The sequence below is a fragment of the Bombina bombina genome, chromosome 3 (assembly GCF_027579735.1).
Source record: "Bombina bombina isolate aBomBom1 chromosome 3, aBomBom1.pri, whole genome shotgun sequence".
NCBI classification, from domain to species: Eukaryota; Metazoa; Chordata; class Amphibia; order Anura; family Bombinatoridae; genus Bombina; species Bombina bombina.
Genome location: NC_069501.1, coordinates 588,447,822 through 588,463,530, shown reverse-complemented (window position 1 = coordinate 588,463,530; position 15,709 = coordinate 588,447,822). Strand labels below are relative to the sequence as shown.

The window sequence follows — 15,709 nt, the reverse complement described above, 5'->3', positions numbered from 1 at the left end:
TGAAAAATAAACTAAGTTTACAAAAAATAAAAAAAGGCTAACATTACAGAAAATAAAAAAATCAAATTACCAAATTTAACAATTAATAAAATCCAATAGGATTTAAGTAGCTCTCATCCTATTGGATGATTTGAATTGGAAGAATCAAATCAGCCAATAGGAATTCAAGGGACGCCATCTTTAATCGCGTACCTTGAATTCACTATTCAGTGTACGGCAGAGATGGTACGAAGAGGATCCTCCACGCTCCATGGCTCCGCTGTCGCCGGTCTGCAGTTCCAGGGTCGCCGGTCCTCAGCTCCGTGGTTTTCAGTCTTCAGCACTGCTCCGCGCAGGATGTTCCTGGAAGAAGAAGTTGCCCTTGGAAGAAGACTTCACCGCCTGGAACAGGACCTTCTCCGCCGGACTTCAGGAACCGTGAGTACCAACCTGGGGGTTAGATTTAGTATTTTTTAAGGTGTTTTTTTAGGGATGGACAGTAAAAGAGCTAAATGCCCTTTTAAGGGCAATGCCCAAACAAATGTCCTTTTCAGGGCAATGGGTAGTTTAGGTTTTTTAGTGTTAGGTTCTTTTATTTTGGGGGGTGGGGGGGTTTAATGTTAGGTGGCACTTTGTATATTTTTTGTAAAAGAGCTGATTATCTTGGGGCAATGCCCTGCAAAAAGTTATTTTAAGGGCTACTGGTAGGTTATTCTTAGAGTAGGGGGTGTTTTTATTTTGGGGGGTGTTTTTTATTTTCATAGGGATTAGGTTTAATTTTGTTAAATTTGGAAATTTGATTTTTTATTTTCTGTAACTTTAGAATGTATTAGTTTAGGTAATTTGGGTTTATTTAATGGGGTGTTAGGTTAGGGGGTGTTAGGTTAGGGTACTTAGTTATATAAAATAGGTTGTTTCTACATCTGTAGCTTATCGACTAGTAATAAATAAATATAATATAAATATAGGTCACCTATACAAACATGCATTTGAAGTTAAAATCAATTTAAAACAGATGTAAGCTACAAAAACATATTGTAACATGCTTACACAGTGCTTTCCATATGAAAGATGGATTTTTTATGTCACTTAAATGATGGCAATGTTATTTTGTGTTCAGTTAATACAAACCTCAGAAATACTATTTTATAATGAGGCAGGAAAGTGGTTTTATAAACAACAATATCATGTATTTTCTGAGGTAAAACATGAGTCAATCTCTTCACAGAGCTTATACAGATATTTACAAGTAGAGATCTAGGCACCTCATCTGCTTGTTCTCACAGGCATATTGTAATTGTTTTTTTGATTTTTTTTTTTTTAAAGTATTTTATAAATACATTAATTAAAAAAAAAAGTTGTTACATATATATTAAATGTCTTTATGACTTTAACCAGCAGTTTAACAGTTAAAGGGACATTCCAGTCCAAATATAAATGCACATAGATGGATTACATCTTTGAATATAAACATTGTTAATATACTGTACATGTATTGGCAAAAATGCTTCTAGTAAGAGTTATCACTGTTTTAGTGTTAACATTTTTCTCTGCATATGCATGTGAAGCATAGCTAGATATTTTCACTGCACCCACATTTTAAATAATGCTTAGATCATCAGTGGGGCTTGTATCATCAATTAAAAAATTGAGTCATTACCAGATGGTACAAGCACCCTAGGCTCTTCGAACAAGTGTTGTGTTTAAAATGCTGGTGCACGGTGCATACTTAAATACACTTTTTAAACTATAGCTTTTATTAGAAACATTTTTGCTAATGCATGTATATTACAAAATTGCTTCTGTTCAATACAGAAATGCACCCATGTGGTTTCCAATTTTGGCTGGAATATCCCTATAATACTGCAACTGATTAAAGTTACCAAGACATTTTTTTGTGTGTGAGACAGTTTCTTTCAAGCATTATGAGAATCATTGGGGTCAGTGAGTGAATGGATCAGCTTAAAAGTCCCACTGAATCTCACAACTGCAGAATAATAACTCTGATCCATGTCTCACAGTAGGTGCTGGAACATGGCTCTAGCCTCAGCCTGCCCTAACAAATGACTATAGGTTTCAGCAAAGACATTGCTAAATATATATCTTAATTGGACATTTAATAATAAATTATTTAAAACTGCTCTCTGCATTCCCCATTAATATTCTAGATTCTGGCCTTTAAAGTCAGCAAAAATGCACAGTAGCACACTAAATAGCATACACTTACACATGCAGATACACACACACTACATAGCATACACTTATACATGCAGATACACACACACTACATAGCATACACTTATACATGCAGATACACACACACACTACATAGCATACACTTACACATGCAGATACACACACACACTATATAGCATACACTTACACATGCAGATACACACACACTACATAGTATACACTTATACATGCAGATACACACACACACTACATAGCATACACTTACACATGCAGATACACACACACTACATAGCATACACTTATACATGCAGATACACACACACTACATAGCATACACTTATACATGCAGATACACACACTACATAGCATACACTTACACATGAAGATACACACACTACATAGCATACACTTACAATGGCAGATACACACACTACATAGCATACACTTATACAGGCAGATACACAGACACTACATAGTATACAATTATACATGCAGATACACACACACACACACACATTACATAGCATACACTTATACATGCAGATACACAGACACTACATAGTATACACTTATACATGCAGACACACACACACTACATAGCATACACTTATACATGCAGATACACATACACACACTACATAGCTTACATTTATACATGCAGACACACACACACTACATAGCATAAAGACTTATACATACAGATACACACACACAGTTATGGATACAGATAGACACACACACTACATCATATATGGGTATCTGTAATTCATTGTATGGGGTCCTGGGGTTGGCAAGCACATTAGCTGGCAGTCTGCGGCTGCCACTGTTCGTTACCCTGGTATTAGCACTGCTCATTGTATAAAACTGAAGACATGCTAGTATTATCACCAGGGGTTAGACATCATCACTACCAGAGGTAGGTTAGAGAGGTCACCATTACCCATGGTCAGAGGGTATACAGCCTTCTTACTCCTGCTTAACCCACACACCATTCCTTTTCCACAGGGAATCTAACAGGTATCTAACCCTGGGAGAGCAAAGCCAGCTGCTTCTGAGTATGGGCCCAATAGAATTAAAAAAAAAAAATGCATGGGGCAAATCGAGACAGATGGCTAGCAACCCGGGACAGGGGGACAGACCCCTAAATTCGGGACTGTCCCGCGAAAATCGGGACAGTTGGGGGGTTAGGGTCCGGGGCCCCTCAGTGGAGTCACAGCTTTTACCCTCTAAAGGCAGCATAAAAGTTTTCGGGGATCCCCTGCACTACTGGCTATGGATTGTTGGTGGCCTAGTGGGCACATGTGGTGACATAACAAAGGGGACACAATGACGAAACTTAGATAGCTGTACTACAAAGCAGATGTTTTAAAAATAAAGTTAAAAAAACACCTGGAGATTTGCTTTAGAATGTTACATTTTATGTACAATATAAAAAAAAATCTGGTATGTCTAGAGGCCCCAAAAAAAGTTTATTTTCTACTAGACAAGTACCTCTCTTAAAAATTTTTTTTAGGAATTTTGTCTGTATAGTCAGGTGATCACTGTTAACAATGAACACCTTGCAAGAACAAAGTGCTTTTATTTCTGTGCTGCAAAATGGGGCCTCTCTAATCTATATTATACCCACCAACAGCTCATATGGGCTCCTATTTCATGTGGCTACTCTTGATGACAATTTAGTAAGGTGATCACAGTACCAGCAGTGGTCACTAGGCCATTTTCAGTATTATTTACCAATATCTAATAAACAGTTATACTTTGTTGGGGGGGGGGGGGGGGTTGTTTTGTTTTTTTATAGTTTTTGCCACAGCTATCTAACATTCCATGAAATATAAATATAATAATGGCATATTGTGAATCTGCTGGGCCAGCTGAAAAAAACAATATATAATTTGTTTGGGTCACTAACTGAAATTTTACTCAGAATATGATTTAAATATAGGTAGCAAAAAAAGCTCAAAATTGGCTCAGCAACGGGGTGTAAAAAAGGCTTAGCAGCGAAAGGGTTAAGAATGTTTTTGCTTCATCTAACAATGTTTAAAATTCCAGGTGTGCTTATGCAATTCTCTGTTTATGCTGCAGGTGGCGTTTCATATACAGCCATACAAGGGACGTGACGATCGCACAGTGCATGATAACATAAAGTACATAATTGATAAGTAAGTCTGTGGGAATATATTGGGTTCCCTCTATCAAAAATATTATTTTTATAATACTACTTACCTTAGTTAAAGTGAATGTAAATTTTGATGCTAAAGTGCCTGGTTTTTAAAAATTTGATTCAAATTTTTTCTCTCGTGATTCAGATAGAGCATGCAATTTTAAGCAACTTTCTAATTAACTCCTATTATAAAATTTTCTTCATTCTCTTGGTATGTTTATTTGAAAAGCAAGAATGTAAGATTAGATGCAGGCCCATTTTTGGTGAACAACCTGGGTTGTCCTTGCTGATTGGACAGCACCAATAAACAAGTGCTGTCCATGGTTCTAAACCCAAAATTTGCTGGCTCTTTAGCTTAGATGCCTTCTTTTTCAAATAAAGATAGCAATAGAACAAAGAAAAATTGATAATAGAAGTAAATTAGAAAGTTGCTTAAAATTGCATGCTCTATCTGAATCTTGAAAGAAAAAATTTGTGTTCAGTATCCCTTTAATTCATCAAAATTTACATTTCACTCCTGTTGTGAAAAAAAACTTACCTTTTAATCTTCACAGCAGCTCCAGCTTCCTCCACCCGTCACAAAGCCTCTTCCTGGGTCTAAAAAGAGGAATCTGGCTTCCTCCAATCACGGCATTGAATCAGACACTTGATTCCCCGGGGGGGGGGGGGGGGGGGAGCCGTAATTGGAGGATGACCTATCCATCATTTCTGACATCAGAAATGGCTTGCGATGACCGGAGGAAGCTGGAGCAGCTGTCAAGTTTAAAAGGTTAGTTTTTTTTCACAAGGAGTGAAATGTAAATTTTGATGAATTAAAGTGCCCCTGTTTTTAATAAAAATTTTAAAAACCAGGCACTTTAGCATCAAAATTTACATTCACTTTAATAACTCACTAATTGTCAGTACTTATTCATTATAGTCCTTTAGTAAAGTGCAGTATGTGTTTTGAAAGTACTACAAGATTTTTCTCTTATTCTCTCATCTTGCGCTTGTTTTTGTTTTTAACCACTAACAACTTGTAAATTTTGGTCAGTTCTCAGAATATTTTTCCATTAATCACAATCCTATAATGATTCTGCCATTAATACTCCTGAAACTTAAAATCACTACTTCCTGAAAACAACAAAAAATCATTATGTCATTAATCTTACAATTTGGTAAGTGAAAAACCAAGTGTGCATGATTGACAAACAAAATGGTGATATGGGGGGGCTTTAGCCAGTACATCAAAGGCTGAAGTGCCTTTATGTTCATTAAAGGAACATTCCAGCCAAAACTGGAATCCACATAGATGTATTTCAGTTTTGAATAGAAGCATGTTTGTAATATATGTGTATTAGCAAAAATGCATCTTATAAAAGCTATAGCTGTTTCAAAAGTGTATTTAAGTATGCACCGCGCACCAGCATTTTAAACACAGCACTTGCTCAGAGAGCCTAAGGTGCTTGTAAAATCTGGTAATGACTCAATTTGTTAATTGCTGGCATGATACAAGCCTCACTGGAGCTCTGAGCAGCTGTAGTATTTAAAAAGCTAGTGCACTGAGAATATCTAGCTATACTTCACATGCATGTACAGAGACAAATGTTAACACTAAAACAGTGATAACTTGTACTAGAAGCATTTTTACCAATACATGTATATTGCAAATCTGTTTCTATTCAAAGATGTAATTTATCTATGTGCATTTCAATTTTGACCGGAATGTCCCTTTATTTCTCGTTAATAGTGTCTAATGCTGCCAATAGGTAGAGTGTGTGCAATTAATGTGTGTATGTATCTTTAAGAGGTTGGAACAGGTGCATTATCAGTACATTTTGCATGTGGACTTGTTGAGTTCACAGTTTTTCTAATTTGTATTAGTGTAAATGTTCTTTTTAGTATTTTTTTTTTACTTAAAACTGGTGGAGCAGGAAACGTCTACATCTATTTGGTGACATTGTTATCCAATGTGTTGTTGGGTCATTTCAGTGTTTTTTACTCATATGCTAAAACCAAGTTTACATCTGAAAACACAATGTCAAATAGTGTTGTCCAGGGTTCTTTTATCTGTGGCATTCAATAAGTCAAAATGGCCTATAAAAGTGCTGTTCATTATCAAGTCTTTAGATTGTGTTAAAAAAAAAACAGGCTTAGCACGTCAACTATAGGGCTATTTTTCACCAAACAATAATGTAAAAAGTGCTTCAGATAAACAACGAAAAACATAATTTATGTAAGAACTTAACTGATAAATTCATTTCTTTCATATTAGCAAGAGTCCATGAGCTAGTGACGTATGGGATATACATTCCTACCAGGAGGGGCAAAGTTTCCCAAACCTCAAAATGCATATAAATACACCCCTCACCACACCCACAATTCAGTTTAACGAATAGCCAAGAAGTGGGGTGATAAGAAAGGAGCGAAAGCATCAAAATAAGGAATTGGAATAATTGTGCTTTATACAAAAAAATCATAACCACCACAAAAAAGGGTGGGCCTCATGGACTCTTGCTAATATGAAAGAAATTAATTTATCAGGTAAGTTCTTACATAAATTATGTTTTCTTTCATGTAATTAGCAAGAGTCCATGAGCTAGTGACGTATGGGATAATAAATACCCAAGATGTGGAACTTCCACGCAAGAGTCACTAGAGAGGGAGGGATAAAATAAAGACAGCCAATTCCGCTGAAAAATAATAATAATCCACAACCCAAAACAAAAGTTTTAATCTCAGTAATGAAAAAAACTGAAATTATAAGCAGAAGAATCAAACTGAAACAGCTCCCTGAAGTACTTTTCTACCAAAAACTGCTTCAGAAGAAGAAAACACATCAAAATGGTAGAATTTAGTAAAAGTATGCAAAGAAGACCAAGTTGCTGCTTTGCAAATCTGATCAACAGAAGCTTCATTCCTAAACGCCCAGGAAGTAGAAACTGACCTATTAGAATGAGCCGTAATTCTTTGAGGCGGGGATTTACCCGACTCTACATAAGCATGATGAATCAAAGACTTTAACCAAGACGCCAAAGAAATGGCGGAGGCCTTCTGACCTTTTCTGGACCCAGAAAAGATAACAAATAGACTAGAAGTCTTTCTAAAATCTTTAGTAGCTTCAACATAATATTTCAAAGCTCTTACTACATCCAAAGAATGTAAAGATCTCTCCTTTGAATTCTTAGGATTAAGACACAATGAAGGAACAACAATTTCTCTACTAATGTTGTTAGAATTCACAACCTTAGGTAAAAATTGAAATGAAGTCCGCAACACTGCCTTATCCTGATGAAAAATCAGAAAAGGAGATTCACAAGAAAGAGCAGATAACTCAGAAACTCTTCTAGCAGAAGAGATGGCCAAAAGGAACAGAACTTTCCAAGAAAGTAATTTAATGTCCAGAGAATGCATAGGTTCAAACGGAGGAACTTGTATAAAGCCCTCAGAACCAAATTAAGACTCCAAGGAGGAGAGATTGACTTAATGACAGGTTTGATACGAACCAAAGCCTGTACAAAACAATGAATATCAGGCAGATTAGCAATCTTTCTGTGAAAAAGAACAGAAAGAGCAGAGATTTGTCCTTTCAAGGAACTTGCAGACAAACCTTTATCCAAACCATCCTGAAGAAACTGTAAAATTCTAGGAATTCTGAAAGAATGCCAGGAGAATTTATGAGAAGAACACCAAGAAATGTAAGTCTTCCAGACTCGATAATAAATCTTCCTAGACACAGATTTACGAGCCTGTAACATAGTATTAATTACTGAGTCAGAGAAACCACTATGACTAAGAATCAAGCGTTCAATTTCCATACCTTCAAATTTAATGATTTGAGATCCTGATGGAAAAAAGGGCCTTGAGAAAGAAGGTCTGGTCTTAACGGAAGAGTCCAAGGTTGGCAACCGGCCATCCGAATGAGATCCGCATACCAAAACCTGTTAGGCCATGCTGGAGCCACCAGCAGCACAAACGAACGTTCCATTAGAATTTTGGAAATCACTTTTGGAAGAAGAACTAGAAGCGGAAAGATATAGGCAGGATGATAATTCCAAGGAAGCGACAACGCGTCCACTGCCTCCGCCTGAGGGTCCCTGGATCTGGACAGATACCTGGGAAGTTTCTTGTTTAGATGAGAGGCCATCAGATCTATTTCTGGAAGTCCCCAGATTTGAACAATCTGAAGAAATATCTCTGGGTGAAGGGACCATTCGCCCGGATGTAACGTCTGGCGACTGAGATAATCCGCTTCCCAATTGTCTACACCTGGGATGTGAACCGCAGAGATTAGACAGGAGCTGGATTCCGCCCATACAAGTATCCGAGATACTTCTTTCATAGCCTGAGGACTGTGAGTCCCACCTTGATGATTGACATATGCCACGGTTGTGACATTGTCTGAAAACAAATAAACGATTCTCTCTTCAGAAGAGGCCAGAACTGAAGAGCTCTGAAAATCCAAAGTTCCAAAATGTTGATTGGTAATCTCGCCTCCTGAGATTCCCAAACCCCCTGCGCTGTCAGAGATCCCCATACAGCTCCCCAACCTGACAGACTCGCATCTGTTGAGATCACAGTCCAGGTTGGACGAACAAAAGAAGCCCCTTGGACTAAACGATGGTGATCTATCCACCACGTCAGAGAGTGTCGTACATTGGGATTTAAGGATATTAATTGTGATATCTTTGTATAATCCCTGCACCACTGGTTCAGCATACAAAGCTGAAGAGGTCGCATGTGAAACGAGCAAAGGGGATCGCGTCCGATGCAGCAGTCATGAGACCTAGAATTTCCATGCACAAAGCTACCGAAGGGAAAGATTGAGACTGAAGGTTTCGACAGGCTGAAACCAATTTCAGACGTCTCTTTTCTGTTAGAGACAAGGTCATGGACACTGAATCTATTTGAAAACCCAAAAAGGTTACCTTTGTCTGAGGAATCAACGAACTCTTTGGTAAATTGATCCTCCAACCATGTCTTTGAAGAAACAACACAAGTTGATTCGTGTGAGATTCTGCAGAATGTAAAGACTGAGCAAGTACCAAGATATCGTCCAAATAAGGAAATACCGCAATACCCTGTTCTCTGATTACAGAGAGAAGGGCACCGAGAACCTTTGAAAAGATCCTTGGAGCTGTTGCTAGGCCAAACGGAAGGGCCACAAAATGGTAATGCTTGTCTAGAAAAGAGAATCTCAGAAACTGAAAGTGATCTGGATGAATCGGAATATGAAGATATGCATCCTGTAAATCTATTGTGGACATATAATGCCCTTGCTGAACAAAAGGCAGAATAGTCCTTATAGTTACCATTTTGAATGTTGGTATTCTTACATAACGATTCAATATCTTTAGATCCAGAACTGGTCTGAAGGAATTCTCCTTCTTTGGTACAATGAATAGATTTGAGTAAAACCCCAGACCCTGTTCCAGAACTGGAACTGGCACAATTACTCCAGCCAACTCTAGATCTGAAACACATTTCAGAAATGCCTGAGCCTTCACTGGGTTTATTGGAATGTGAGAGAGAAAAAAATCTCTTCGCAGGCGGCCTTACCTTGAAACCTATTCTGTACCCTTGTGAAACAATGTTCTGAATCCAAAGACTGTGAATCGAATTGATCCAAATGTCTTTGAAAAATCGTAACCTGCCCCCTACCAGCTGTGCTGGAATGAGGGCCGCACCTTCATGTGGACTTGGGAGCTGGTTTTGACTTTCTAAAAGGCTTGGTTTTATTCCAGATTGGAGAAGGTTTCCAGACAGAAACCGTTCCTTTAGGGGAAGGGTCAGGCTTCTGTTCCTTATTCTGACGAAAGGAACGAAAACTATTAGCAGCCCTGTATTTACCTTTAGATTTTTTGTCCTGAGGCAAAAAAGTTCCTTTCCCCCCAGTAACAGTTGAAATAATAGAATCCAACTGGGAACCAAATAATTTATTACCTTGGAAAGAAAGAGAAAGCAAAGTTGACTTAGAAGACATATCTGCATTCCAAGTTTTAAGCCATAAAGCTCTTCTAGCTAAAATAGCTAAAGACATATACCTGACATCAACTCTAATGATATCAAAGATGGCATCACAAATAAAGTTATTAGCATGTTGAAGGAGTTTAACAATGCTATGAGTATTATGGTCTTATACTTGTTGTGCTAAAGCCTCCAACCAAAAAGTGGAAGCGGCAGCAACATCAGCCAAAGAAATAGCAGGCCTAAGAAGATTACCTGAACATAAATAAGCTTTCCTTAGAAAGGATTCAATCTTCCTATCTAAAGGATCCTTAAAGGAAGTACTATCTGCCGTAGGAATAGTAGTACGTTTAGCAAGAGTAGAGATAGCCCCATCAACTTTAGGGATTTTGTCCCAAAACTCTAATCTGTCAGATGGCACAGGATACAATTTCTTAAACCTTTGAGAAGGAGTAAATGAAGTACCCATATTATTCAATTCCCTAGAAATTACTTCAGAAATAGCATCAGGGACAGGAAAAACTTCTGGAATAACCATAGGAGGTTTAAAAACCAAATTTAAACGCTTAGTAGATTTAGTATCAAGAGGACTAGATTCCTCCATCTCTAAAGCGATTAAAACTTCTTTAAGTAAAGAGCGAATAAATTCCATCTTAAATAAATATGAAGATTTATCAGTGTCAATATCTTAGACAGAATCCTCTGAACCAGAAAAATCCTCATCAGAAACAGACAAATCAGAATGATGACGGTCATTTAAAATTTCATCTGAAAAATGAGAAGTTTTAAAAGACCTTTTACGTTTACTGGAAGGAGGAATAACAGACATAGCCTTCCTAATAGATTTAGAAACAAATTATTTTATATTAACAGGAACATCCTGAGTATTAGATGTTGAGGGAACAGCAACAGGTAATGGTATATTACTAATGGAAATACTATCTGCATTAGCAAGCTTATCATGACATTCATCACAAACTACAGCCGGAGGAACAGTTACCACAAGTTTACAACAAATGCACTTAACTTTGGTAGAACCAGCATCAGGCAGCGTCTTTCCAGAAGTAGATTCTGATCCAGGGTCAATCTGAGACATCTTGCAATATGTAATAGAAAAAACAACATATAAAGCAAAATTATCAAATTCCTTAAATGACAGTTTCAGGAATGGGAAAGAATGCCAATGAACAAGCCTCTAGCAACCAGAAGCAAATGAAAAATGAGACTGAAATAATGTGAAAAAAGGTGGAGACAAGAATGACGCCCACATTTTTAGCGCCAAAAAAGACGCCCACATTATTGGCGCCTTAAACTTTTTGGCGCCAAGAATGACGCCACATCCGGTAATGCCGACATCTTTGGCGCAAAACGTCAAAAAAATTACGCAATCACGAACAACTTCCGGCGTCAAGTATGACGCCGGAAATGACAAAAAAAATTTTGCGCCAAAAAAGTCTGCGCCAAGAATGACGCAATAAATTGAAGCATTTTCAGCCCCCGCGAGCCTAACAGCCCACATGGAAAAAAGTCAATTTTAAGGTAAGAAAGAAAAAAAAAATAATTGATCATTCATATGCATTATCCCAAATAATGAAACTGACTTGTCTGAAATAAGGAATATTGATCATCCTGAATCAAGGCAAATATAAGTTTAAAGACATATATTTAGAACTTTATATATAAAGTGCCCAACCATAGCTTAGAGTGTCACAAAAAATAAGACTTACTTACCCCAGGACACTCATCTACATATAGTAGATAGCCAAACCAGTACTGAAACGAGAATCAGTAGAGGTAATGGTATATAAGAGTATATCGACGATCTGAAAAGGGAGGTAAGAGATGAATCTCTACGACCGATAACAGAGAACCTATGAAATAGATCCCGTAGAAGGAGACCATTGAATTCAAATAGGCAATACTCTCTTCACATCCATTCACTGCACTCTGAGAGGAAAACCGGGCTCCAGCCTGCTGCGAAGCGCATATCAACGTAGAATCTAGCACAAACTTACTTCACCAGCTCCACGGGAAGCAAAGTTTGTAAAACTGAATTGTGGGTGTGGTGAGGGGTGTATTTATAGGCATTTTGAGGTTTTGGAAACTTTGCCCCTCCTGGTAGGAATGTATATCCCATACGTCACTAGCTCATGGACTCTTGCTAATTACATGAAAGAAATGGCCAATTGTGATGGAGTAGCCGTTTGTAAAGTGGCGTTATAATCATTTCTCTTCATCAAAGTTTATGGAAATTATTTATCTTACCACCATTTTACAAACGTTACCACCTCAATGGAAACTAGCCCTATGCTGTGTGAAAACATACATTGAATGCACCCCCAGTCTTTTACTGAAACTGTGATCCCTATTATTTTATATGGAAGGCACATCGCCATTCGTCGGAACAGAGAGGGTCAGCCCACTTTCTTTTTTTAAACAACTTTCCCATTACTTCTATTATCAAATTTGTTCTCTTGTTATCCTTTGTTGAAGAGTAAAGCTAGGTAGGCTGAGAGGAGCTCAGGATCATACATTTGTCATTAGCAGTCTACGGCAGCAGTGTTTGTTTATAGCAATGTTATACATAGTTAAAATGTTGTAAACACTGCTGCCAGATGTCTAAAGATGTGCACACTCCTGAACTCACCTAGATCTACTCTTTAAAAGGACATTAAACACTCACTTATAAAATTATATATATATATATATATATATATATATATATATATACACATACACACACAAAACTGCAATATACTTTCACATTATTTCATGACCTTTTCCTGTAATTCCATTCTGAAGTTGTGAACTTTTCAGTTCCTGCTAGAAATGGAAGTGCAGAACACTGTTATATTCAACACAGCCATTGGCTGCACACTCTATTGACCTATTTATAACTGTCCCTAACTGTCCACAGCAGAGAAGGTAACCTACGTTACACCATGGCAACTCTCATTAAAACTTTACACTTATTTTGACAATAAACAGCTAATGAAACTTTAAAAATGCATCTTCATGCTATTCTCATACTAATCTTTTCTTTGAATGCATTACTCGATCTAGCATTTATTAAGTGTTTGATGTCCCTTTAACAAAGATATCAAGATAACAACAAAATTGATAACAAAAGTAAATTGGAAAGTTGTTCAAAATGTTATGCTCTATCCAGTACATTTAATTTTGTCTTAGTGTCCAATTAAAGAGACAGAAAACCACCAAAAACTAATTCATGATTCAGATATAGAACATACAATTTTAAACAACTTTCACTTACTTTTATAATCAAATATGATATATTCTTGTTATCCTTTGTTGAAAAAACAGCATTGCACTACTGGCAGTTAGCTAAACATCAAGTTAGCCAATCACAAGAGACAAATGTATGCAGGTACCAATCACCAGCCAGCTCCCACTAGTGTATATGTGCGTATTCATTTTGTATTCATTTTTAACAATGAATACAAAGAGAACAAAGCACATTTGAAAATAGAAGTGATTTTAAAAGTGTTTTAAAATAACGTGCTCTGATTCCTGCAAGCTTAATTTTGACTTTCCTGTCCCTTTAACAACAGATAAAGAAAAATCACAGAAAGACTAACACTTTGAGATAGTAATATAAAATAATAAATTGTGTGTATGTATATATATATATATATATATATATATATATATATATATATATATAACCTCTGCAATATACTTTCATCATTCATTTTGACCTCTTTTCCTGTAATTCCATTCTGAAGTTTTGAGCTTTTCAGTTCCTGTTAGAAATGGAAGTGCAGAACACGGTTATATTCCACACAGTCATCGGCTGCACACTCTAGTGGCCTATTTAAAACTGCAGAGAAGGTAACCTAAGTTACAACATGGCAGCTCCCATTGCTTTATAGAAACTAAAACTTTACACTTATTTCGTCAATGTTTAAACAGCAAATGACACTTAAAAATATATTTTATTTATTTAGTATTTAATGTCCCTTTAAGTTGTTACTAAAAGACTGACCACATTTTCAAGGTATAAAGTGCTTGCTTAAAATGACAATTAATACCTTGAGATAATATGAAATGTTTAACTGGAATAAAACAAGTGCAATATAAAGTACTTTCATTTCCTTTTTTTGACCCATTTTCCTCTCCTTTATTCTAGTTTTGGATCTCATGCTGCTTTTTATAGATACAAGACAAGTACAAGTAAAATGTTGCCTCTCTTCTACATTTATGACTCTTACTTGACTCCACCAGAGTCCTGGGCTAATCTCTTGACTCTTACTGGCTCACATTCTATCCGTAATACACCTTATGACGCAGTATTTATAGGGTTGCTGGTGGAGGAGGGACATAAACATGACATCCTTACAGCTGGATATGATGGGATTTACACTTATTTTGCTTCCAATGGCTTTTCATATGGATCTTCCCACCAGAACTGGAAGTCTGTCAAGAGCTTCTGTGATACCAACAATCTAATGTTCATTCCAAGTGTTGGACCTGGGTACATAGACACTAGTATACGTCCTTGGAACAACCACAACACCAGAAACAGAGTAAACGGAAAATATTATGAGACAGCTCTCCAAGCAGCTCTTACAGTCCGGCCAGAAATAGTGTCCATCACTTCATTCAATGAGTGGCATGAAGGGACACAGATTGAAAAGGCTGTGCCAAAGAAAACTGCTACTCGCCTCTATTTGGACTACTCACCCCATCAATCTGACCTTTACCTGATTCTTACAAGGAAGTGGGCTGAACATTTCAACAAGGAAAAGGAACAATGGCTTATGTGATCACATAACAAGAAGTCAGTAACGGATTTCTTAGGAGGGGGAAGAGTAAGCAGCTTAAACCGATGTAAATTCAACCCAGATAAGCTGCCTGCATATATGTACCAAAGAGGTAGCACAGCTAGTACAGACTCCATGGATAATAAGTGACAAGTTTTGAAGTATGAAGAACACTGCAAAAAGATTGAGCCTTTGTCTACAGCAGAACCCAATAACTTGCTTATATTATTGGACTTTAGGGAAGAAATGGGAACAAATAATATTTTAATTGTTTAAACAAGAGTGGAAACTAAATATTTAATGCATTTTTTTTTTTTAAAGAGTATTAGATCACAGAATAGCCTTGAGGGACTCACTTCATCCACTGTTACAGAAATCTACATGTTCACAATGAAAATCCAAAGCTACAAAAGTAGCTTTTACTTCTGGTGCTACATGAGAGCGTACAATAATAAACCAAGTGGACATCAGTTTTCATGAGTCAATTCCTTGGTTGATTAAATATTTTAAATTCAGTGGGAACAGGATCAAATTGCAGACCAGTGGGCAGATGTTAAAATGTACAGGTGTATTAGGCAATTAGTGGATGGTGAAAATGGTGTGTTATGATGACAACATGAATAAAAGTTTTCACAAACCAACA

General features: G+C 37.0%; 1 protein-coding gene across 1 annotated transcript in view; it reads left to right on the top strand.

Moving 5' to 3' along the window:
- Window positions 1–15,709, top strand: part of MANEAL (mannosidase endo-alpha like) — a 91,628-nt gene extending 75,919 nt beyond the window's left edge. The window contains exons 3-4 of the mRNA XM_053707169.1: window positions 4,258–4,334; window positions 14,433–15,709. Of these exons, the coding sequence (XP_053563144.1) occupies window positions 4,258–4,334; window positions 14,433–15,069 (714 nt within the window). The 3' untranslated portion in view covers window positions 15,070–15,709. The remainder of the gene's footprint in view (window positions 1–4,257; window positions 4,335–14,432) is intronic.